Here is a 25,139-nt window from a genome sequence, read left to right as displayed (position 1 = left end):
AATTGAAATTGGGCGAATTTGAAACAGGGGAAAATACTTTCTACTTTCTAGGTGTGAATGGGCAAAAATAAAACGGGGCGAAAATAACCCTGTATACAGTATAGTAACTTGTTTTGAACGAAAAGGGATTCTGAAAACCATAAGTGTTTTTATTAATTTGGTTACTCAAAATGGCAAGATGAGTTCATTTTGCATTCCTTTGTCAGAGAATACCTCAATATCATGTATATCTATTCATTGTAATCCCTTTGTAGGTGCTATTATCTTGGGAACTCACCAGATTGATGCCAACTGGTGGAAAGGTCAGCTGGGGTCCAGCAAGGGGATTTTTCCAGTCACCCATGTCATGGAGCTGGAACTACTGCCCTCCCTAAAAGAACGGAGCCACAGTCTCCACTCGACGGAGCCCCTGTTTGCCCTGGCCCTGTGTGATTCGGTGGCTCAGCTCGATGAGGAGCTGGGGTTTAAGACTGGTGATATAATTACTGTGACTGAGATCCTAGACTCAGATTGGTATTATGGGGAGCTGGGAAGTAAGAAGGGGATGTTCCTTTCCTCCTGTGTGGAGCTGATACAGGACACAGCACCAGGGGGAGGGGGGCCAGTCTCTCATCAGGTCACTAAAAAATCCAGCTCCTCCATTCAGAAATCCTTCTCTTTGGATCAGTCTTATTATAGCAGTGTTAGTGATGGACAGCCTGTTGGAGGAGATGTCAGCCAATCAGAATCACACGATGTGCCAAATAGCCAATCACAGTTAACTATACCAGATCAAAGTGCTGCCTACACCAGCGAGAACTTGAAGAGTCTGGACTCCTCTGTTAGTCCATATGCCATGACCTTGTACAGGTTTGAAGGTCAGTCGGACAATGAACTTTCTTTTGATGCCAATGAGATTGTGTACCTTGTCCAACATGTGGACGACCAGTGGATGGAGGGAGAGATTGACGGGAGGATAGGTCTGTTCCCCACATGTTTTGTGTCCATTATTGTCGATTGTCCTTACGCTTTCTCTGAAAATGAGGCAATAAATAGAACAGAGATAAATGCTTCTGAGGAAGAAGGGACAAGGAGTTATCATGAAGAACCATCAGAAATTGACCAAGAGGTGAAAAATAAAGATCTAGATATAAATGAGAATCAGAATTTTTCAACAGTGGAGGAAACATTGAACAAATCTCATGGCTGTGTTAATGGAGTTGAACAAAATTTGAGCAGGGACCAGTATGCACTTGTTTTGTTTTCGTTCACTGCAGAAACTGACCAGGACCTTACTGTGACGGAAGGGGACACCGTTAAGATTTTAGAGTATCTGAACACCGAATGGGTGAGGGCATTAAATGAGAATTCTGGGAAATCGGGATTAGTTCCCACGGTTTTCCTTGACATTATTGATGATAGTCCATTACAGTCTCCTGCTCCAGATTACAGAAATCATGAAGTTAAAGGTGGAAGTAGTGAAATTGTTAGTGATAAAGAGGAACTGAGTGTTGAAACCCAATTTCATGTTACACCATCTAGTGATAAAGTGAAAAAAACGATAGATGACAAAATATCATCTGTTCCAGTCATAAAACCAAGTTTATCGATAAGTGATCATACCACAGAACATAGAGAACACAATGTAGCTCCTGAAACATCTCAACAAAACATACATAAAAGTAATATTAAAGAGAAAAGTGGGAGCCAAAGCATAAATTTTACATTGGAGCAAAAGCCAGTATTACCAGTTAAACCTCAGCTGAACCCTAAACCTGTAACAAAACCCAAACCAAGCCTATCGCCCAAACCCAATCTACCAAACAAAACGAGATTACATCCCGTAAAAGAAACCGAAGACAGCGAGGCGTCACTTCTCAAGTCTTCATCTGCCCAAGTTCTTCACAGCCCTGATGAATCTAGCAGCACATTGCAAAAATCTCTGTCCACAAATGAATTGTCTAGTTCAGTATCAGATACCAAAACTGAAAACAGGAGAGCTACATTTTCTTTTGGTGATGTAGATACATCAAAATCATTAAATGACTTAATATCAAGTGAATTAACCAAAGCAAAAAATGATGTGAAACCTGATGATGCCAAAGAGAAAATGGGCAATAAGCCAGCTCACCCAGGCAAGCCAATACTAAAAAGAGATCAAGCCAGTAACAAATCCTCTAGTTCTTCAAATTTAATTAAAACAGATCCAAAGAGACACTCTGTAAATTTTCCAATTCAAGACACGGCACATCAAAAAATAATTTCCAATGATGACTTCCATGGTACATTTTCAACAGGAAATTCAGTCTTCTTTGTGGACCCAGTTCCATCCAAAAAAAGTTACCCCTCCATGAGAAAACCTCCTCCCATTCCACAAAGGTCATTTGAGCAGTTTGATCGTTCACCCTCCCTCAAAAAAGACCCCCCACCCCGCCCTACCGGCCCCCGACTGGCCTCTGCACCTCCGACTGTTCCTTTAATTCCCGTAAAAGTGACCGATACTAATCATGTGAAACAGAATGGTCAGACACCCAGGACAAGGCCATCCAGACCCGCCCCTTCCTGTCCCGTTCCCTCTCGACCCGCACCAACCCGACCCATGCCAACCCGCCCTGCGCCAACAAGACCACAGCCATCATCCACAGGACCAGCTCAGCCGGGACCTGGGGAGGGACTTATTGATCTGGAGGATACATTTAAAGGTAAGGACTTTTATCAGGTAAATAAAGGTAGATACTGTAATCACAGTTAGGTATCTACACCCTTTTCATTGAATATTGGGAAATATACAAGGTCAGTTTTTTTTTGTGTTACAATGAATGAAAGTTCCTCATTTTAGTGGAGTTGTTTTGCTACCAGGATATCTACCATATAAGTAAAAATTTTAGCGAGGATTTAATTTTGGCATTATCAGCGAGGGTGCTTACATCGCTAAAATTGAATATTGCTAAAAATTAATTGCGTTTTATTTGTAAAAGTTTTTACAGTTAGCATTTTAAAATCGTTAAAATTACTTCTCGGTAAAAATAAAATACCAGATTTTAGGTAGAAACCACTAAATTTGTGTCTCGCTAGAATTTCCACTTATATGGTAAAACACCTTGATTGATAAAATCATGAAGATTGTTATTTTTTTGCAAAAGAACATATTTGCTACAAGATGAAACAAATGCATACCTTAAAAGACCTCCAGTTATACTGACTGAAAATCCAAGTTCAAATAAAAGATTTTGCACAAACATGTAAAGTTGTAAATATTTTATAAATAAATATGCCTTGATTTATATCTTTGCCAACAAACTTATTTTACATGTATCCTGGGTAGAACAATTTCAAAATGTCAGATACGGGCATGAGTTAAATTCTTGGTTTAGCTGTCATAAAGTATATGGACACTAGCTTGTTTGAAGTGGTCCCCCTATCAAATTCAAACGGGTAATGAGCTACATGTATCTACTTTGAATTGAAGATATGCAGTATTGTTGTATAGTGATAAACATTGAAAGAACCTCGATAATTTTGAAGTAGAGTATCATTTTTAGAGTGTCATTGGGATATGAAATAAAGTAGATTTGATGACATATTTTAAAATTTCAAATTCCGATGAAATTTTAAACAATATTTGATTTGGTATGGTCTGTTATTTTGGTGCCCCTTTACACAAAGAAAAATTTGCAGTATTGAGTTCCATTATGGAAAAGCAACAAAGTTAAAAATTAAAAATGATTCACAATATCAAAGTCTAGATCCCCCAAATGTCTCACATGTTTGCTGTTTGTGATCACTGACAAACCCCAAAAGTTATCTACCTGGAAGATGTGCAGCATATTGCTTAGAGATATAAATTGTCAGTACCCTGTTATAAATAATGATAAGCTGACTGAATTGGTCAGTAAGAAATCACCACAGACTTGGTTGAGATTTAGGAACAACAGTGTAACTTTATGTGGATGTTTTCAATCAGAAATCAGGCCAGTGTGGTAAAGATCATGATGTAACATTTTATTGTATATATGTACAGTGCAGGTTTTAAAATACCTTGTGAAGTGAGAGCATGGTGATAAGAATATTTAGAAGTATGTTAAATTACCTTTTTTTAATATGATACCTTCATTATACATGTGAGTTAAATCTTTCCAACCATTTTTAAAAAAAGTTACTATGGATTGAAAATTTAGTGAAGGTCGGTGGAAAAATATTTAACCTTCATTATACATGTGCATTAAATCTTTTGAATCAAAAGTTACTACCGGTATATGGTAAGAACATTTAGTGAAGGTCGATGTTAACATTTGGGAGAACTTGTGGAATTTTGTCAGTTCAGATGTAATTTTATTATTGGTATAGACAACAAGGAAGATTAGTCTACAGGTTTGGCTGTCTCTTGTCTGTTTTATTGCAGTATGTTATCTCTGTAATTTCACAAGTTTCCTCTTTGGTTCTGTATGTTTTTTGGTTATTCATGAAATTTTAATTTTTTTGTTTTTGTTTTTTAAAGGGTTTTCCTCAATAATCAATCAGGATTGTTTTTAAAATATTTTATGCGTGTATTTATATTTTTTTCCCAATTTAATTTTCTGGCACAAATATACATACCAAGCAATTAGCATACGTTTGGGAATTAGTTAAATATTGAATATTGATCAGTTGATGATAACCAGAGCAAATGAAATTTAAGTGAAATGAAAGTGTGAAGTGATCATTACCAAAATTAAGTCCTGTACTGTTAGAAACTCTTTAGAATGCATTTGTATATTTTGTTGTTGAATCAGCATGAATCCTTGGGTAAAAGGAATTCATTTTTATTAAATTGAAAGGCCTCGTCCTCTTGCAAGGGAGGTAATTAAAAAAAATAGTAAATTTTGAAAAGTTTTTACTCAACAACCACTGAATCAGAAAAGATGAAACATGAGAGAAAGCTCTCTGAGGTATTGTAGATTCAGATTCAAAACATATTGTCTGGGAGAATGTGGGGCCAGGCCTCTTGTTAAAGAATCTGCCTGCTGTGAAAATCAAAATTCTTGTTACTCTAAAATTAAGATTGAAATGAAAATTCAAGCCTCATTTTTATAAGTTGAGTGTTTATTTTTTATTTTAGCTGAGGCTCATTCTGTGGCTGTGGCTGACCTCAGAAAAAAGATCAAAGACCTAGAAATGGACGTTGACGTGAGTAGCAGTGCTTTATATGTAAATTGATAGAAGATATTTTGTTGTGAAATAGGTATTTGACAATTATTGAACTCTCTTTTAGAACTGTGAGAAATCCAGGACTGAGCTAGAAAGAACACTACAAGGAAGTGAAGATAATGAAGAAATAAAAGAAAACATTGAGTTTTACACAGACAACATTAGTGGTCTTAATGCTGAGTTGAGCGAACTCAGGAGTGAGTATAAACCCTTCTCAATTAATAGCGCGAGGAACTAAAAATGAATTTTCAAGCTTTGAAATGCTTAACTCTTAGTGTCAATTGTTGGAAAACTCACCACACTTAAAAAGTACAATGTAGAAAACATTTTTTAAAATCTTGTAGTAACGATAAGAGATTTACTCATGATTTTGACAGAGAACCTGGTGGTGCTGTGCCCTGAGGAGGGGGATTTGGAGGCTCAGAGAGAGGCAGAGAGGAGGAGGCAGGAGGAGGAGGAGAGACAGCGAGAGGAGGAGAAGAAGAGGACCGAGGAGATGAAGGAGAAGAGGAGAGAGAAGAGGGGGAAGGTGATAGAGGAACTGATCCAGACAGAGAAGGACTTCCAGCACAGTCTGGGTCTCTGTATAGAGACCTTCCTGTCTCCCGGGGCAGAAAAGGTAGGTAGAAGGATTTCCAGCACAGTCTGGGTCTGTGTGTAGAGACATTCCTGTCTTCTGGGGCAGAAAAGGTAAGAAGAAGAGGGTAACTGAAAGCTCCTCAAGGAAATTATTTAGAGTGGGATAATGAGTTGTTCAGGAAGACGTAAAAAAATTTCATTAAGGGGTGAGGGAGGGCTTGTTCAGGATCATTAATGTAAGCATCTCTCATGGCTGAAAGGTAAAGTTTACATGGTGAATAGTATCTATAAGAAGTTAATATTTTTAATATGCAACTAGATATGACATGTAGATATATTTACACTGTCTCATTTGAAATTTGCCAGCATCCTGAGGTGGATCTGACCGTGTTGATGGGGAACATTGAGGACGTAGCAGACATATCACAGAGATTACTGAGTGCCCTGGAGGGGGCCGTACAGGGGAAGGACTTCGAGGAACAAGTCATAGGTAAATAGATTTACAGTGTAGCAAAGCATTATAAGGCATATAGCCAGCTGCTGTACATATATATTGACCTGAAAATGCATACTTATGATTTATCTGTAAGGACTCTTTGATTCAAAATCCATTGATTGTATTTATTCATTTTTCACATATTTGACATTCTTGTAGGTGTATGTTTTGTGGTGCTATCAGAAGACATGAAAACTGCCTTTGCTCCATACTGCCGTAACCATGATGAAGTCATCACACTGCTTGAAAAGGTAAATAAACAGGTCAAATGTAGCTCATTTAACCTAGATTGAAACAGTAAGCCATGCTTAAAGCAAAATGTTGGGATTTCCAAATACTTTATAAGTTATGTGTGTTCACTGTAAGCATGTTTTACTGACAGTATTTGATGTTTTATATGCCAATCAGTTTTGGATGATGCTTAGTGTCAGTTACTTTAAATGTGATTTCCTACATGTAAAATTGCTAACCGTTTGCACTAATTCATGCCATGTATAATTCCAGTATGAGGAGAGTGAGTCCATCATGGTGTACATCAATAAGATGCTGGACAAACTCCGACAGAAGACTGTGGTGTTTGATCTCGGGGCTCTCCTCATTAAGCCAGTCCAGAGGATCCTCAAATACCCACTGCTGCTCAACGAACTCTTCAAGGTCACCTACAAACTTAATAAGATTCATTCTCCTACCATACTCAATACTGATTTTAGAGAAATTTTTATTGAACCCCTTTCTTGATGATTTAGTTAGTAAAATGCATGATCTTTAAAAAATATTTATTGACTTATGTGTGATAATTAAACAAAATACCAACAGTTGTAAGTCATGTTTGTGTTGGTAAAATTATGATGTACAATATGTGCTAAATTTTGAACATGCTGGTAGCTACATTTAATAAGTACAAAGTTTATTCAAAACAGTATATGCTAGTACATGTATATGTTGAGGTCTGTCTGGTTTCCTTAGTACCTTACTTGTTTTTGATCAGAGTTTGATATTCTATTGATGTTTTCATTTTATTATTGACTTACAGGCAACAGAGGATGATCACCCAGACAAAAAAGAAATTCTGACAGCCATCAATGCCATGACAGATGTAGCATCAGCCATCAATGAATACAAACGCAGAAAGGATCTAGGTCAGACAATCAGATATTCATTTTCTATTGTAATTTGTACATTTATACATGTATTTGATACAATGTCAGCGGGAAATGAAACTTAAAATTATGATTTTGTGTTTTACAGTGTTCAAATATAAGAAAGTTTCAGATGAGACTTTTGGAGACAAACTTGCCAAATTGAGCTTCCATACAATAAAGAAAAAAGGCAGCAGGTTCAAAGGTCGAATTAGTACCAATCTGGGACTTCTGCTGGTAGGTGTATGTAGCTGTGCACAAGTTTTATAACTGAGGCATTGTTTGTATGAATGTTTTGTAGAAATAAGAAAAATGTCTAAAGATGTGATTGTATGGGAAGCTTAATTTTGTGTATTTTTGGCAGATCAAGGATGAGGACTTTGATAGAGAGGAGGCAAAGTTCAGACAAATGGAGAAAATGGTGAAAGTCTTTATAAGAAACACACAGATATACATGGACCATTTACAGGTACCAAGCTCATTTTATTAATTTTTTTGTTATCTAAAAAAAACAGGCACAAACATGTATAAACAGTATAATAAAACATCAAATCTCTTAATTCCATATCAATTGAGTTGACTGGTATATTTTTTGTTTATGTAGGAGTCAGTGTCTTGCCATGAGTGTGTGGTGGCCGACCTGGCCGATTTTTATGATGATCGACAGAGTAACGCAGAAATGGAGAAATACCAGGAGGCCCAGGAAAATCTGGATAGGAAGCATCTACCCACATTTGTATGTAGAGGTTTTACTCTGCTGTCTTGTTGTAAAAAAAAAAAACAAACCAACAATGGTCAATAAAAAAAAAGTGCTAAAATTTTGTATATTTCAGTCAGATTTCAATTTTGATGACCTGATAAATTAGAATAAATACTAAAATGTATTAATGTTTGATAATTTTAGCAAGAGACAGTTCGTGACCTGGTTACCTCCCCTTTGAACAGACTGACATCCCTGTTTGAGGCCCCAAACAAAGTGATACAGAAGAGGTTTGATAAACTGCTGGACTACGACTCCATGCAGAGGAAAGTCACTGATGGAAGGGTGAGAATTTTTTAGAAATAAAAATATTGTGCTTCAGTAGTTTTTTGATCCTGATCAGTCTACTTTTTAAATAAGTTGAGAATGTTGAAAGACAGTAAGGTTGTGTACAACCAGATGGTTTTTTTTTAAATGCTGAATTTTCATTGTGCATGTTTTCGTATGCACAAAAACAACATTTCAAATGCATTATAGCAATTAGCATTATTTTTTCCTTTCCTGTACTTTTGTGTCTTTATGTTATTAGATGCCAGAGAAGGCCCTTCAGCCTGTTAAGAGTGATTATGATGGACTGAATGCCCAGCTTCTAGATGAGCTTCCTAAGCTGTATAGCTTGTCTCTCCATCTCCTACAGGACTGTATCGCAGCGTTTGTACAAGCTCAGAGAGAGTACATCAACCAGCGATCTCTACAGCTGTCTGATACCCTCGACGTAAGTTTACTGAAAGGCAGTTTGTAGTGTTATACATGTACATATTCATTTCCATGGTAGAAAAAATTAATGGGAATCAATCATACGGTTCACAGTTTTCAGTTTGTTTGGGATTTTTTCACAAATTTTTCAGCACATTGGCCATTTCATTTAGGTGTTGTTTTTTTTTTTGCACAGCAGTATTGTTGAAATCAGATACAGTAGTGAATGGTAGTCTTAAGAATATGGTTTCCATTATCATTCAGTCGTTAAAATAAGTTGCCATCTTTCTGATGTTCTGCAGTGATATGATTTCACATCCTTGCATATTTGAATTAACGGTAATATTAATTGTTATATATAACTAATCATTTTAAAAACTGACACCATTAATTTTGTACTTTGCTTGACTTTTTTTCTCATTTATTTGCCTATACATTATCCAATTTTTATTTATAATTTGCATTTTAGTTACATTGATATATATGATTTTGATTTATTTTGCTTGTATATAACACCATTTTGTTTACAGAAAGTCACACAGCATGAAATAGAAACTAAATCTCAATCGCCAAACATATCTACTGTAAGTCAGTCAGTCAGTAGCGCTACAGCAGCATTGCAGTAAACAAACTCACAACATGGCTGCCGACTCCATTGTACTGCGGAGTCAAGGGAGATAAATCCTGTTGCTTTGCTTGTCAATCACTTTTGCATAATCATACATTATTTGCTTGATGCTGTTTGCATGCTTTTAGGCTTGATTTGCTTGCGTAGAAATTTCAGGTGGAGGCAGGCAATGAAGATGGCTAGTCAGGCCTAATATTCAGCCTATTTATCAGAAAAAACTTGGAGAGGAATTGCATGAACTGTGGGCTTCGATAGCAAAAAAATATACGCATAGTTTTATACATGAGGTTAAAATTGCATGACTGATGATAAATCTTGTTCAAATTTTTAAGAAAATTGACATAAATACATATGGATTTCATAGTTACCTATATTTTAATGATGGTAGGTGACATCTTGTAAGCTTGTACTCTGCTGTTATTTTATATCTACATTGTAAGTATGTGTTATTTGTAGCTTCCATCTCTTCTCTCTTCCACTGATAACTTGATGGAAAACTTCAATATCAGGCACGTAGCAGTGGTCGACAAGATGTCCTGTCTTAGTTTTATACCCAAAGGATTCAACCCTAAAGTGGACGCACTGAAACAGCCAGACAAAAAAGGGAAAAGGCCGTCCCTAGTTGTAAGTTTTATTTTGAGGGAAGTGAATTTCCTCCTTGTCACAAATGAGAAAATATCTTTAAAAAATATAATGTCTTAATATATCCCTTGTTAAGAAAGATTAGAATAAACTATGAAACAGGTGTTATTCAGGACTTATTTTGTTGAGTATTTTTGCAAAAGTTAACTAATACATTTCAAATAAGTAAATTGCCAAAGTCAAAGTTTTTGAAATTGTCGCTTGTTGCTTAAATGACAAGTTTATATGAAGCAGAGTATTTTGTTGATTGATTGATTGATCTTATGCTGTTGAAGGAAGAGACAGTCAGTTCCCAGGCTCAGAGTCAGAAAGTGTACCTTCAGCAAAAGTTCCCAGCAGAGAAACTGTACAGGGTGTTACAGAATTACACTGCCAGTGATCTGATGGACTTGTCCCTCAATGTGGGGGATCTGGTGGGGGTGGTCCAGGAAAAGGACCCCATGGGGAACAAGGACAGGTGGTTTGTCGACAGTGGAGGTGAGAGAATCTCTTTATCTTTCATTTATAATCTTGTTTAAAACTGTTCTGTGACAAAGCTTTATGAAAAAGGGACTTAAAAATATAGTCGAGATGTATAGAAATCTCAATATGTTTTAGACTTTAGATACTAAACAGCGACATTAATTTTTTTTTGCCACATGGGGTTATATGTATGTATGATTACTTTTATTTGACAGCTTCTAAAGGGTTTATACCCTCACGACTCCTTCAATCGTATCAGTCCTCAGATGTCACGGTCTGTGAAGAAACCAATCAGATTTATCCTAACATCCCTGTACCAACATCACCCCTCTCACCCACTGTGATTGGTCAAAGACAGCGTTTGACCTCCACTGGAAGTCAAGGGTCAACAAGTTCATCTGCAGTTGATGGTCTGATACAAAGTTCCACCTCATTAGACAGTGGTCAGGTGTCGACTCAGAGGTCATCAACAAGGTCATCTACACTGATCAGTCAGAAGAGCCTAAGCAATGAGTTAGATGAGTTATTAGATGAAGACATGACACCTGATCTACCTTCAGTAGAAGATTCTGTCAAACATGAATGTGAAGAGGTATATATACATGTATCTTAACTATGATTTGTGTGAAATAATATTTGAAAGGTGTGTAAAATTATATTTGTTGTGTTTTGAGTTTGGCATCCAATATGGAAAGATTCTTTTATATTCAATTCATATCTAAGTATGAAAGTCTCTGAACTCATACTGTGGAAACAGCCCATTTAGCGCCAATACATAAGAACTGCATTATGCTTGTAATATAAGATGTATTTACAAGGAATTCCTATGCAGAATTAGTCTTGCCTATAGTCAAATCTTAAATTCTTAAAAGAGTTATCCCCCATGTTGGGAGTAACACTCATTTGTAAGACATTGCCCCATAAAGATGATAATGTTGAAGAGGGAAAATGGTGCCTTACACCAGATTGACTCTGCAAAGGGAAATGACTTTTGTAAATGTGAAAGTTTGCTATTGTCTCAGTTATGTATAATGTACTGTTATGTAAAAATATTTTTGCCCTGCATTTTCAGTTTTTCTATGCTGAGTATGCCTTCCAGTCCCGGGCAGCCAACGAAGTGAGTTTGTTTGAAGGACAGGTTGTGACTGTGTACGTCAAACACGATGAGCAGGGTAACAGTGAGTGGTGGTATGTAGATGCTGATGGGGTCAAAGGTTATGTTCCATCTAATTACTTACAGCCAATGAGCTGACAGGATAAAGTCATTGGACCCAGGAGAATCTCTGAAGATCAACCAATCAATGAGCAGATAACAAATGTATCATTTTCCCCCTTCTTTAATGATTTTGATGAAACAGTAAAAAATACACATTTTTAATAATTGAAGGAGAAAGGAGTTTTGGATTGACAATCCATCCTATAAGCTAGTCTATGATGTCCTGTGTATTAATGTTTTATTGTTGAGTGCTGCATGTTATGTAATGAAAGTTCTATTTGTGAACTGTAATTTTTTAAGCTTACCAAAGATGACACTTTTTGTATGTTTTGTACAAAAAAACTTTTATTTTCAAACATTTTTTTTTTTCATTTCATGCAAACAGGTTTGGAAACTTCATTTGCATATATCCTTAATAAAAATTAATTTTAAGAAATGTCCCACAGAAAAAGATACATTTCAGAGTATGCTTAGAAATTCTTGTTGTAAGTGCTATTTTGTGAAGGGTTTAATTTTTTATATACTTATATCTTGAAAGATTTTAAGTGGAAAATCTTTAAAAAATGTTATGCTGATATAATTATTTTATATGCATATATTAAACAAATTGCAAGGTAAAATTGTTGGTCCTTGGGACTTAATTAATTACTATAACGAATTGTCACTGTATTTATACATTAATCTGGCTCTTTTTATATATATTCATTTTAATATTTAGTATTTAATGTAGAAATTTAAAACAAGGTTATATACATGTACGAGTAGATTTTATTTTTCATTTGCATAATGTTACAGCTTTTAGTTATCAAATAGATATTCCATTAGATTTTTTACTTTTTGATAAAGGGTAGCTCTGTATTTATGATGTTCAGTGGAAAGCTAATTGTTCTTACATTGCAACTTTTTCGTGTTATACAACTGAATTGTGATTATTTTTCAGCCTGAGATTATGAGATTGATTATGAATGTGACAGATTTGACATCCTATAGCAGATTGACATTAGTAACATTAGTACATTGATATTGACTTTGTACGATTTCGACTATAGTGTGGCGTGACGTCCCATAGGAAATTGACATTAGACTTTGTAGGGCTTTGATAAGTGACCCCCTACAGCCCATTGACATTAAACTTTGTTTTGCTTGGATTGTGGTGCTTTCAAGCTTTCTGTGATAATTAGCCAGAGGTATCTGTAAACTATATAACTCGTCTTGCATTTACTCTTGATTATCAGGCAAAACACACATACATGTATAGTATGATCCCTTTATGGTAACTATATGTAGATACATTTCTAATTAACAATCATAGTGAGAAGGAGAGATAATTAATCAATTATGTATATAGAGATTTCCAGCTTTTCTTTCAACAATTAAATAACTATTGCTTTGTGTGAGCAGAATTCCTTTGCATACAAGAAGGTTCTTTAATGTTTCACTTTATGAAAATTATCATTATAAAAGAGGATGTCAGTTTATAGTTATGCTACTGTATCAACACAAGAAATTATATTTACAGTTACATTTAATCCATTTGTCCAAAGAACATGGTACATGTAAATGAATATAAACAAGTTTTGAAATTTCTTAAAAATTTCAATATCTTTGAACAAAACAGCTGGGATAATCTTTCTCTCATCCAAGAAAATTTTTATTTGTAAACAAACATGTAGCAAAATTAACAAGTGCAATATATAACTGTGCCACTAACAGGAATGTTATGTAATGTATCATAGTTAAGGATGTATATACATTTGTTAATTCTTGTCCTTCTTTTAATTTAAGATTTTAAGGATGTTTGTCCATTTGTTAACTCTTGTCTTTCTTGTAGCTAGTATCTAATATTTAACTTTTGCCGTTGTTTACACATTTCCCTTAGTACATACATTCCATTATTGTTAGTCAGTATGTGATTTAATATCCATTTACATGATTATTATTAGGGCAAATAATTTTGTACTTTATACGCATCTTGGTTGTATAGTGCTTTTATACTTATTAAGGTTATGGGCTCTTATTAATTAAACTCATTTTGGTCTGGACTATTTTAAATATACATGTATTAGGAAGAATTTTTTAAAATGATGAAGTGCATGGATACATGTAAAAATGGACTATGTAAGTTTAAATTTAGGAATTCTCATAACAAATATTAAAACTATGATAAGAATCTACTCTTAGAATTTAATTACACACACTATTCTCTTTTTTCAGTGACCATATATATCACGATTAAAGTTTCAAAGTTGGATCATCCTTTTTAGCTCACCTGAGCTGAAAGCTCAAGTGAGCTTTTCTGATCACATTTTGTCCGGCGTCCGTCTGTCTGTCCGTCTGTCTGTCCGTCTGTCTGTCTGTCTGTCCGTCTGTCTGTAAACTTTTCACATTTTCGACTTCTTCTCAAGAACCGCTGGGCCAATTTCAACCAAACTTGCTACAAAGTATCCTTGGGTGAAGGGGATTCAGGTTTGTTCAAATGAAGGGCCACGCCCTCATTCAAGGGGAGATAATTGGGAATTAATGAAAATTTGGTGGCATATTTAAAAAATCTTCTTCTCAAGAACCACTGTGCCAGGAAAGCTGAAACTTATGGGGAAACATCCTCAGGTAGTGTAGATTCAAGTTTGTTCAAATCATGACCCCCGGGGGTAGGGCGGGGCCAAAATGGCCGACCAAAGTTTTACATAGAAATGTATAGGAACTGGAAAAATCTTTAAAAATCTTCTTCTCAAGAATGACAAAGCCATAATTCATCATATTTATATGGAAGCATGCTCAGGTAGTGTAGATTCAAGTTTGTTCAAATCATGACCCCCGGGGGTAGGGCGGGGCCAAAACGGCCGACCAAAGTTTTACATAGAAATATATAGGAAAATTCTTTAAAAAATCTTCTTCTCAAGAATGACAAAGCCATAATTCATCATGATTTATATGGAAGCATGTTCAGGTAGTGTAGATTCAAGTTTGTTCAAATCATGACCCCAGGGGGTAGGGCGGGGCCAAAATGGCCGACCAAATTTTAACATAGAAATATATAGGAAAATTCTTTTAAAATCTTCTTCTCAAGAATGACAAAGCCATAATTCATCATATTTTATGGAAGCATGCTCAAGTAGTGTAGATTCAAATTTTATTAAATCATGACCCCCAGGGGTAGGGCGGGGCCAAAATGGCCGACCAAAGTTTTTAAAGATATATATAGGAAAATTCTTTAAAAATAATTTTCTAAAAAATAGCAAATCCATGATTCGTCATGGGACTACTTTTGGATTTAAACTTTCTATTAAAAAGCTATTTTCTACTTTTTCCTACCCTTAGTGCTCAGGTGAGCGATGTGGCCCATGGGCCTCTTGTTAAAGTTTACACTCAATTTTTAAACAAGGAAAGACAACTCTTGTTACAATATCATTTAAGTCCAGGGATATGTGGGTGTTAAGGGGGGGGGGGGTTAAATCTGAAAATAACAGAGAAATTGTTGACTTTCTGATTGCTTTTTGAGGTATAATCCTATTTAAGATATCTGAAGAAAGTGATACATTTATATCTGTGAAATAAATACTCAGTACTGTAATCTGCAGGAGTGAGTGAAAAAAGTCTATCTTTGTATCATATGTAAAATATTTTAAAGGATGGTCCACAATTAAAGGGTATATAGCAGTATTAAATATATAATACATATACAATTCAATATATATTCAATTATCTACTTTTATGCAGTAAGTTCGATGTACACAAACCATATTTGGTTGTAACTCCTGTAGGAATGGAATAGAATATCCATTAACTTTTCTTTTAAGGTATTCTGGAGAGAGTGTTTTTAATTATTTTCTGTATTTTTTTGTTTTTTTTTTGTATACTTTTTTTGATAAGAAAAAAAAATAATTAAAGATATTGCTGCTGAAAATTTATGTAGCAAATGGTTGCAAGGAGATTGAACAAATCCACATCAATCAAACGTTTTAACTATTAAAATTTATCTTCACAGTTGGTATATACAGGTATATGCAAGTAAATGTATGTTGTAAAACAAGTTGTATTTACATCTCTATGAAGAATTGCTGATAATTTTCTTTTAAAAAGCATTTTGATACGTCTTTATTCAATGTCAATTTATTGTATTTAAAATGTAAAATCTCCCACTTGCTGTTACTCATTGCTCAAATAATTATAAACTGAGAATTAAACATTTTACTCACTTTATGTATGTAATTCTTTTTTATGTTATTCTTACTGCTATTGTGCACTCCTCTTATTGAGAAGTGGAAGTTTGTCTTGATCCCTGACAAATGATGAGAGAGAGTAAGATATGTACTCAGACTTTGGTCTGATTTATTGTTTTATCTCAAGAAATTGTACTTGATGGGTGCAAGGCAATTTTTCATAGTTTAGGGGGAAAATTATCCAAATAAAATACATACTATGTTAGTATCGGAATCGAATGGTATTCTTGTCATAAACCTTTGAAAAATATTCATGTACATTTGAATGGTATCTCGGAAATGGATTTTTGCATATAATATTGATATGTCAATGTGATTTTGAAGTCTTCAACCCCTTATTCTTTAAAGTTTTTACCTTCAATAGTGAATACTTATAGATATCTGGAAGTTTTTTTTTCTTGGTCCCATTGAGTTCAAGATAACTAGGTTTGACTGTACTTAGTACGTCACTACTTTTTAATTTTACATTCTGGTCATGTTCTCCTTTATTTATACCTGCAGCTCAGATGACTTAGAATCCTGTGTCTTTTCAAAAGGTATATAATGTTGTGGGATGATAAATTTTAGATTTTGAAAGGCTTTTGTTGCCTTTCATAATTGAAATGCCATCTTTCTTTTGCTGTAAACAACCACCTGTTTAATGTTAAATCTTCCAATACCTTGACACACAAGAGGGTACAGTCCATAAAAAAATTAGTCCTCTACAATTTATCATTTTATTTAATGTTCCATGCCTCATTTATTAGCTGTTTTTTCAAGGTCATACTTTGATAAATTTTGTCATGTCATGCCACTTCTTACGTTTTGGTTATAAAAAATGTACATGTGTTTTTATTGATATCTGAATGCTACACATTGTTAGCTTGAACTTAACAATATGTTGTTGGGTTAAATGTATCAAAGATCAGGAATCAATCATGATTATTGTGCAGTAGTGCAGGTTGCTACTTTGAGGTATACGTAAATATTGATTTTGTTCTATTGTCTTAATTAGATTGATTGAGGATAAATTATATGGCAGACAGCACGATTTTGATATTTATCGCTCTATACTGGGGTGTGTCAGATACAAATCTATAACTGATAAGACAGACCTCGGTGATTTTTATGAGGGTCCAATTTCAGCTGGTGCAAGGATTCCCCTATTGTTGATTTTTGTGTTTTTTTATTGACTTGATCAGGATGCCTAGTTTATATATTTCTTTGTTATTTTAGGAGTAAAATTTCACTTTTAAATGATGTTTTAGGTAGAAATTGCTGGAACAAGATGCTTTTGTATGGCAAAGAAAGGCTGAATTCAAGAGATCAAGTTTCAAGAATTTGCACACTTCACATGTATTAAACTTTGGTGAAAGTTTAAGTGCATTTCCCTAAAAAAAGTTTTCAGTTAGGATTAATGTTGTCACATGAAGCATTTTTGCACATTTTCCCCCAACAAACCCCATATTGTTTTGTAGTCCAAGTAATACATGTATTTTGTTTGATTGGTTTGTTCTTCTAAAGTATGTAGGTTTAACTTTCCATTAGTGCTGGGCTTGGCTTTTATCATTGTTTATAGATGTTTATTTAATTATGAGCCAAATTTTACCTAGCCCAGGCGAAATGATACTCGCTGCCTAAATTTGACTGGTGGCATTACATACCAAAAAGTGCTGGGTTACAAATCATAATTAATAGTTCGCACAAGCCTTTTCAGTACTGACTGGTCTAGGGTCTTCTATGTGTTTATCAAGCATGGTAGATTAGGCATTGATTAATTGTATATCTAATGTTTGAGTGTTTAATTTACCAGAAATGGGTTCTAAGCACAATGTTAACCTCAACCTTAGCCAAATGAATCAATTGTAATAGTGTGCTTCCATTAGAACTCTGTATAGACTGGGTCCGTTACTTGGGTACTAATCTGTTCACATTTTAGTGTTATTCTCCAGTGTTATTTCTCTGGGATATTTATGTCTATTTTTCCATTGGTTCGCTTAATGACTGTTCACCTTTGCTGTTTGTGACAAGATTTTATGTTAAAGAAAAGGTTATTTTGGTGTTCAGGGGTGATAAAACTTTTGGTTAAAGTCAGAACTAATCTTTATAGATCCCCGTGAATTGATTTTTCTGGAAGGATGATGATTGTAATTTTCCTTTTTACATTTTTTTTAATCTGAAAGTCATAGCTTGTAAAGAAAGTCCTAAGAATGCTCTTTTGCATATCTATTCAAAATCCATGATCAATAAATTTTTAGAAGGAGAGCAACGGAAAGATCTGTTTTCATCAGAAGCAAGAGAAATTCAAAGTGAATTTTTATGTAATTTTTTTTTGTTTTTGAAGAACTTTAAATGGAAGAAAAATCAAAGCAATAAGTAATGAGAGACATTATATTGTTATAAACTTAATGTTGTAAAAACTGTCATATCTGTATTATCTAATGGTAGAACATTTAAATGAAAAAAGGCGTGCAGTGAATTTCTTAAGTATTTAATCCAACCATATCTTAATTTAAATCCATTAATTCATACAAACTATTGGTCCCTCAGAGTAAGATTTAAAGGTCCCCTGATTTACTAAGGATTTCAGTGGTATTGTTATGGCCCTACAAGCTATAAATATTTGCAAACTTCAGAAGTTTTGAATAGAATCTAAAACAGGGAAACATTTAAGATAAGTAACAGTAAAAATGCCATAAACAGCCCCACTGAGGGTGGGAAATGTAACAGCCTTGTGTACTATCGCTGAGCTGTGTGGTAACCGGTCAATTTAAATTCGTGGATGTAGCTGACAGAAGATTCAGTTTGTAACTGGTCAATTTAAATTTGTGGATGTATACAGCTGTCAGAGGATTCAGTTAAAGATGAGGAGGATGTGAGAAGGAAATGTTTCATTTAAAGTTTCCCAAATTCAGAGGATTTTTTACTTGGGAAGAATTAGGGTAAGTTAACTGTTAATAATTTTTATCATATTTGTAGAATTTGACTTTTTGTTTTGAAGTATTGTTTTATTTTATTAACCAATTAAAGTAAAGTGAAATTACGTGCCTAGGCATATTAGATCTGTATTATGAATTTGATGAAAATTGTGATTTTAAATTGATCGAAATTTAATTTTCAGTTTTTTTGCTTTGTTACAAATAAGAAATTTGAAATTTAATTATTATGCTGTAGAATTTATTCAAGTTATGAGATACAGACATGGATAAATACAGTTTTTTTTCTTCATTTTATTGATTCTGTTGTTTTATTTTATATTTGTTCTGACAGTTATCGCTGAAACTTAATAACAGTAATTCAATATATACCCGTATCATTCAATTTATTGATTTAGTATTGATTATAGTATCGTTTTCATAACTTATCCAGAACATTAAATGAATATTGTTCATAAGAAAATCAATACATTCTTTCATTAGTGAAATAATTTCTATAGAATCTAATTAACAGAGTTAATCCCAGTTAATTGTTTTATACCTGTTGTTGTACTTTTAATGGGATGGTCAACATGATATAGAGATTAAAACTCGGATAACTCTAATAATTTTATTTTTTCATTACTTTAAATTGAAATTAAAAATTTTACTTTATCTTTCAGATGCCTAGCAAGAGCCCTGGGTGTAAGTATATATATTTTAAGATCATGTCTATATTAGTAGAGGTAAAGAATCTACAGTGGAGCCTCATAAATATGGACACCAATAATCTGGACCCTTCACATTTTGGAGAATTTTGTGGAAAACAATTTATGCTAAATAATTCCATGTTTTTTGTTGTTTTTTTAATGAATCTGGATGATTCATTAATCTAGAGACAGTTTGCTTGATAACAGAAGTGACAGAGTAATTAGGCTTCACTATTAATTAAATTATAAAGTATATGTCTAGTATTTCATTAGATGTACTCAACACAGGATGTACATGTAAGACAGAGCCAACATCATACATTTATTGACTGTGTTTGAGGGCAAGATGCATTTAGTTGGACCCAAGAACCAAGTTGTTTGCTGAAGGCAAACCATTTGGTTGGAGGATGGACAAAATGCATTTTGCTTCAGAACACAGTCAAGAAATGTTTTGTTATTTTACACTTTATTTTGACACTTCATGTAAATTTTGTTTACCCACAATGCAGCTTAAACTTGGTCCATTGTATGAAGTTCTGTCAAACTTCAACTAATTGCAACAGAGAAATAAGTAACCCTGCTCAGCCTGTGACATATTCAGTTCAACATCTCTGGGGTCAAACATCAGTTGTTTTTTTTTATGTCCGCTCCATTAAACAGTGGAATAGTTATACTTTTTTTTAGCACAGGACAAAATAATTACACATTCAGTAATTATATTCATCTGTAGTTGTTTCAAATGGATTTAAAGTACACAAAGAAGTTTGGAGGGTGTAGACTAAGTTTTTTATCTTAATCTGATTCAGATTTCAATCATGGAAATTTTAAGCTTTAATTTATATTTGAATTCTTTGAAAGTGAACAAGTATACAGCTGTACTTATCCAAAATCAACTAGAGGTCAACCTGTTTAAAAACTAATATAAAAATTTGATTATCACTTGATATGATTAAATATAAACACTACCGAATTAAATCTTCTTAAGTGTCCAAGCATTAGTCTACATCAGGAACAAGGCAAATTAATCTGGTCCCCGAGCAGGACAATAGGTGTGTTATATATGGGACAGTCCGTTGTGGTCATAATATGTACAGCCATATAAAACATGTGCAGCTTAATCCCTATAAACTAAAGGATTAGCCCTAATGACTTTATTAATTTATTAAATATCTGCATATTATTGCATTTAATCTTCTTTTTTAGCAGATTAAGTGCTTGAAGGAAAATTTGATCAATTTATAGATTATTGGTAATTTTGTACCTCCTGCAATGGAGTGACCGTTCTCTGGATGCTTGCTTCTGACCTACATTTTATGCCCCAGTGACTTTGGTGAAGTGGACAAAACAGTTGTTAAGCTTGTCTCGCATTTAATTAGGTCACACTTTCTGGCTTATTTTAAGAGGTATCAAAAAAAAATTTGCTGTTTAGATGTATCCAAGTGCACTGTGATGTTCAAGATGCTGCATTTGATGTACAATTTGTATGATTCATTAAGCCAATGGTAGGCAAATAAATTTTTTACATATTGTCAGTGAAAAACAGTGATTGACCGATACTAGTACATGTATAGGGCAAATGGAAAGGATCAGTCACATAAACTCTTAAATGTTACAATATATATAAATATCACGTTAATTGATGTATTAGCTGAATATTTTTGAGTATTTTCTAACAGAAAAGAGGCAATTTTGATAGCCAAAAGAATATATTTTAACATGGGACTAATTTGTACATTAAATATAATCTATATGTATAGAAATGAGACTAATTATGTATGATGACAAGGGAGATGTATACCTGTGGAATGGAATCCCTTTCTACACCTGATTAATGTGCACTTTCCTGTGTACACAATGTGCAGTTTGTGAAATAAATGGCCAGTTCGTGTAATCAAACATTGACACAGAGATTAAGGAAAGCTGATTGTTTTGGCAGATTTAACACGTGATAATTCACATCAAAGTTGTCTTTGGGTGCCATGCTCAGACACCTGGCTCAGATATTCCATAGCCCACCCTCTATATTTTCTACTCTGATAATTGATCAATTGGTTGCCTGGCCTTAATTCATAAAACAATCATGATTGACAAATGTAGTGGTATATTTCAATGTCTTTTGTCTAATGTGATTGATTTTAGAGAGCTAAATTGTTTCTTCTATAGTAATTTAAAGTTCTTGACAATGCAATGTGCAGAAGTGACCTTCAACTGTTAAATTGTGTAAAGTTGCACTTTTGAAAATAGGAAAGATAATTATAAATGTCCTGTTGTTTAAAGATTTTTCATTAAGTTTATTTTTTTTAAATCTATTTTTGAAAAAAAATATTGTCAATTTCAATTGGCTCCTGTAAGGTGTGACTTATCAACAAGGGATGCTTTATTCTCCTTGGCATCTGGCCCCTCTCTGATGTTGCCATGGGCCCATTTTTCTGCCCTGCTTACAGATTCCTTTTTTTAAAGGATTTATAAAATTCATCATTCCTCTTTATTTTAATATAATGAAATTTTAGTGAAACTCGGATATCCATCAGATAGAACACCCTCTTGAGAATTAATTCTCCACTGAATTTCTAGTCGTGTAACAATATCTAATACTTGTAGTTGTATAATGTATACATGTACATAATTCATATAGTAAGGACAGATATGTTGTTTTCTTAACAATGTTATATTTATTCTGAAATTCCTTGTAACAATGTTTTTATTGTCTTGCAGTACCCAGTTGACCTGTTTAAGAAGAATGTCAACGGGTCGGAGTTGGTCATTGAAGAACATGGCCTAAGTCTCAAGGTAATGCTGTAAAAACATAAAGCAGAAACATTATAAGACAGAAGCCAAGAATTCAGATGTCCATCACCTAGACAAAGTGTAGAATATTTGATATTCATATGTAGTCTATCTGACTGAACCTTTCTTTTTGGAGGAGGTCCATTTCCATGTAACTTTATGATCTACTCTGACCAAACTTGCATGGATGCTGCATGGATTTTACCAATTAGATATTTTACAGGTGATTGAACAGGTGAAAGTTTTTGGAGCAGATCCATTATCATGAATTTAATGGCCTTGCCTGACCTAACTTGTTGGAAGTTGACAATTTAGGGGTACACACTACCAACCATGCTTATATGCTATGTCTGATTTAAATTTTCTACTGAATTAAACAGATTTATTTTGGAGCAAGTTTCCAAGGAACTGTTAGCCTTACCTAAACATTACTTACACAGATGTTGCATTTAACCATGTACAGTAGCTAACAGGCCGGCTTCAGATTTTGTACCTGAATCAGGAGTGTATTTCTCTTTTAAACTGAACAGTTGGCGTTTTGGAACAGGTCCATTCAGTGTTACCTGGATCAAAAGCTTTAAGGATAACACACTATGAGACCTAACCTTACATATATTAGTTAATATTGTTGAGCTTTCTAATCTTTAATTACCCATGTTATTTATTTTTAGGAGTCCTACAAGATGGTGGACCATCGCCTGCTGGAGAGGGCACTCCACAGAACCTGTAATCTCCACTCCGGAGACTGGAACATGAATGTGGTCAGGAAAAGTCTGTACTTCCTGAGTCATTCAGCCATCACGTAAGTGTCTCTCTTTTTTTCAGATATTCATCCATCAGGTAAATGTCTGTATTTTTCAGGTATTCACCCATCATGTTGTGTCTTGACAATCACTTTCTTAGTCCTTCAGCCATCACTTTTAAAAGTGTCTGGGCCATCACTTCCTCAGTCATTCAGCCATCAAATTAGGTGACTGAACTTTTTAAGTTATTTTATCGTCAGTGTAAGTGTCTGTACTTTCTCAGTCATTCTGCTACATGTATCTAAGTATGCAAAGTCATCTTTAGTATGGTTACTGTCCATGTCTGCTATTAGATAAATTATAAAATGTCTAGATGTACAATATTTTATGTCCTTGATTAATTGTCTTACTGTATATTCGTTTGTTTTTTTCGCAATGATCTATTTTTCACTTTTTCTGTGATCATTTTTTATTTGCAAAATATAAAACAGGCAGAAATTATGTCAGCTATACTGTGACATAAACACACTACCATTTTTAAAAAAAAAAATCAATTACACAAAATAAAAACTGTAAAAATTTACCCCCTTTTTGCAAAATTTCCAACACTCAAAAAAAACCCCGGATATACAACTTTTCTTGTGAATTAGCATAATATTGTATGCACCATATGACATTTTGATGAAGTGATGATGTATATAGCCATCATTTAGGATTCTCAGTTTATGGTCTTGTCGCCTGAAATATTGAATCCACTGCAATTAATTCTTACTGCAACATTACTTAGTACACTACATGTAGTAGTGAATCCGGGTTATCTTAGCTCAGAGTTAATCTGCATTGATTTTATTGCATGAAATGACCTGAAGTTTACCCAACTCATATTTGAAGTGTGCTAAGTCACCAATAAGTCTTCAATCTAACACTTCACACCTTTAGTATATAAACTGAGTTGATGTCAAAGAGGATTATTTTACAATGTATCTTATGAACAAGACAAATATTAACAGGGCTTTAATTACTTTACTCCCTTATTAAACATACTAAGTAGGTGCCATAAGTCTTAATTTACAAGAAATTTCATGATCTAGACAAATATTATGATTTCATGGAAAAAGGGCTTTAAATTAAATGACATTGTCATCTATAGATGAGAGTTTTGACTTTTTCATTAATCTTTTCAGTTGGTTTATTTTATGTATAGTGTCTTAGATTCTATCTATGGATGATCCCTTAGTTTGATTTTTGTCTGGTGTTCCATTTTTTCATCAGATCACTGTTTAATAAAGAATACAGTCTCTACACACATTTCAAAACTGAAATAGAAAAATTGCAATAATTGTAACTGAGTAAACTAAGCTAAAAAGACTATATCATGATAAGTTGTGTTTCTTTAATGATCTATACTTTTTGTGTATAACTGTTGTATGTTATCCAAATGTCCATTTTCACAAGTAATTGTACTTTTGTATACAGTGTATATACTGTTTAGTTCTGGTTAGCTCTATAACATCAGAGTGGCATACCAGGCCTTTGAACAGTTTGACATGAAGGGACTTTTGATTGACCAAGAGATCCTACTCAGTAGTATCAAGGTAGGTTATGATTAGATCTTACTAAGGTCTGCTCAGATCCTACTCAGTTCTGCTTAAATCCTACAAAGGTCTGGTAAGATCCTACTAAGGTCTGCTTAAATCCTACTAAGGTCTGGTTAGATCCTACTAACATCTGGTTAGATCCTACTCAGTTTTGCTGAGATCCTGCTAAGGTCTACTTAAATCCTACTCAGTTCTACTTAGATCTTACTTAGGTCTGCTTAGATACTACTCAGTTTTGGTTAGATCCTACTTAGGTCTGCTTATATCTTACTAAGGTCTGCTTAGATCTTACTAATGTCTGGTTAAACCCTTCTAATGTCTGCTTAGATCCTACTCAGTTCTTGTTAGATCCTACAAAGATCTGTTTAGATCCTACTATGGTCTGGTTATATCCTACAAAGAT

At 34.1% G+C, this 25,139-nt stretch overlaps 1 protein-coding gene across 1 annotated transcript in view; it reads left to right on the top strand.

The window, feature by feature from the left end:
* LOC134240173 (dynamin-binding protein-like) overlaps nt 1-25,139 on the top strand; it is a 46,675-nt gene that overhangs the window by 4,805 nt on the left and 16,731 nt on the right. The window contains 22 exon segments of the mRNA XM_062722283.1: nt 255-2,681; nt 5,078-5,145; nt 5,231-5,363; nt 5,544-5,785; nt 6,112-6,235; nt 6,401-6,492; nt 6,746-6,895; nt 7,275-7,380; nt 7,490-7,617; nt 7,745-7,849; nt 7,985-8,116; nt 8,285-8,425; nt 8,670-8,855; nt 9,921-10,088; nt 10,382-10,583; nt 10,784-11,160; nt 11,641-11,782; nt 14,483-14,578; nt 15,254-15,258; nt 22,324-22,398; nt 23,067-23,197; nt 24,631-24,733. Coding sequence (XP_062578267.1) covers nt 255-2,681; nt 5,078-5,145; nt 5,231-5,363; nt 5,544-5,785; nt 6,112-6,235; nt 6,401-6,492; nt 6,746-6,895; nt 7,275-7,380; nt 7,490-7,617; nt 7,745-7,849; nt 7,985-8,116; nt 8,285-8,425; nt 8,670-8,855; nt 9,921-10,088; nt 10,382-10,583; nt 10,784-11,160; nt 11,641-11,782; nt 14,483-14,578; nt 15,254-15,258; nt 22,324-22,398; nt 23,067-23,197; nt 24,631-24,733 — 5,333 coding nt within the window.

This window comes from Saccostrea cucullata, unplaced genomic scaffold (genome assembly GCF_032062105.1).
Source record: "Saccostrea cucullata isolate Sc308-1 unplaced genomic scaffold, CSIRO_AGI_Scuc_v1 ctg74, whole genome shotgun sequence".
NCBI lineage: Eukaryota > Metazoa > Mollusca > Bivalvia > Ostreida > Ostreidae > Saccostrea > Saccostrea cuccullata.
The sequence above is the reverse complement of the archived record's forward strand: the minus strand, read 5'-3'. Positions and strand labels throughout refer to the sequence as shown.